The 234-nt window shown below is 58.1% G+C and overlaps 1 protein-coding gene across 1 annotated transcript in view; it reads right to left on the minus strand.

Annotated features, from left to right (window-relative positions):
• The window catches only part of EMH_0040860 (uncharacterized protein), a gene marked incomplete at both ends in the record, with an annotated part of 4,966 nt that overhangs the window by 1,726 nt on the left and 3,006 nt on the right, over positions 1-234 (minus strand). Inside the window, one exon of the mRNA XM_013495558.1 lies at positions 12-232. Within this exon, the coding sequence (XP_013351012.1) occupies positions 12-232 (221 nt within the window). The remainder of the gene's footprint in view (positions 1-11; positions 233-234) is intronic.

The following is a 234-nucleotide window of genomic DNA, read 5'->3' on the forward strand; positions in this document are numbered from 1 at the left end:
TGGGGGTATACCTTTCTGCTGCTGGCGAAGCTGCGCGACGACAGCAGCCTTTTGTTTGGGGAGGACCTCAGCGAGGACTCTGTTGGGTTGAATGCCAACAGCAGCAGCAGCAGCAGCAGCAGCAGCAGCAGAATCACCAGTACACAGCCACACGTCAATACCCCGCTGCTGCAGCGCAGCTACAACTGCAGCAGACTCAGGATGCAGGCCATCCGATAGAGCAGCACAACCTGA

This window comes from Eimeria mitis, genomic scaffold, assembly GCF_000499745.2.
Source record: "Eimeria mitis Houghton genomic scaffold, Emh_scaff1634, whole genome shotgun sequence".
Classification (NCBI taxonomy): domain Eukaryota; phylum Apicomplexa; class Conoidasida; order Eucoccidiorida; family Eimeriidae; genus Eimeria; species Eimeria mitis.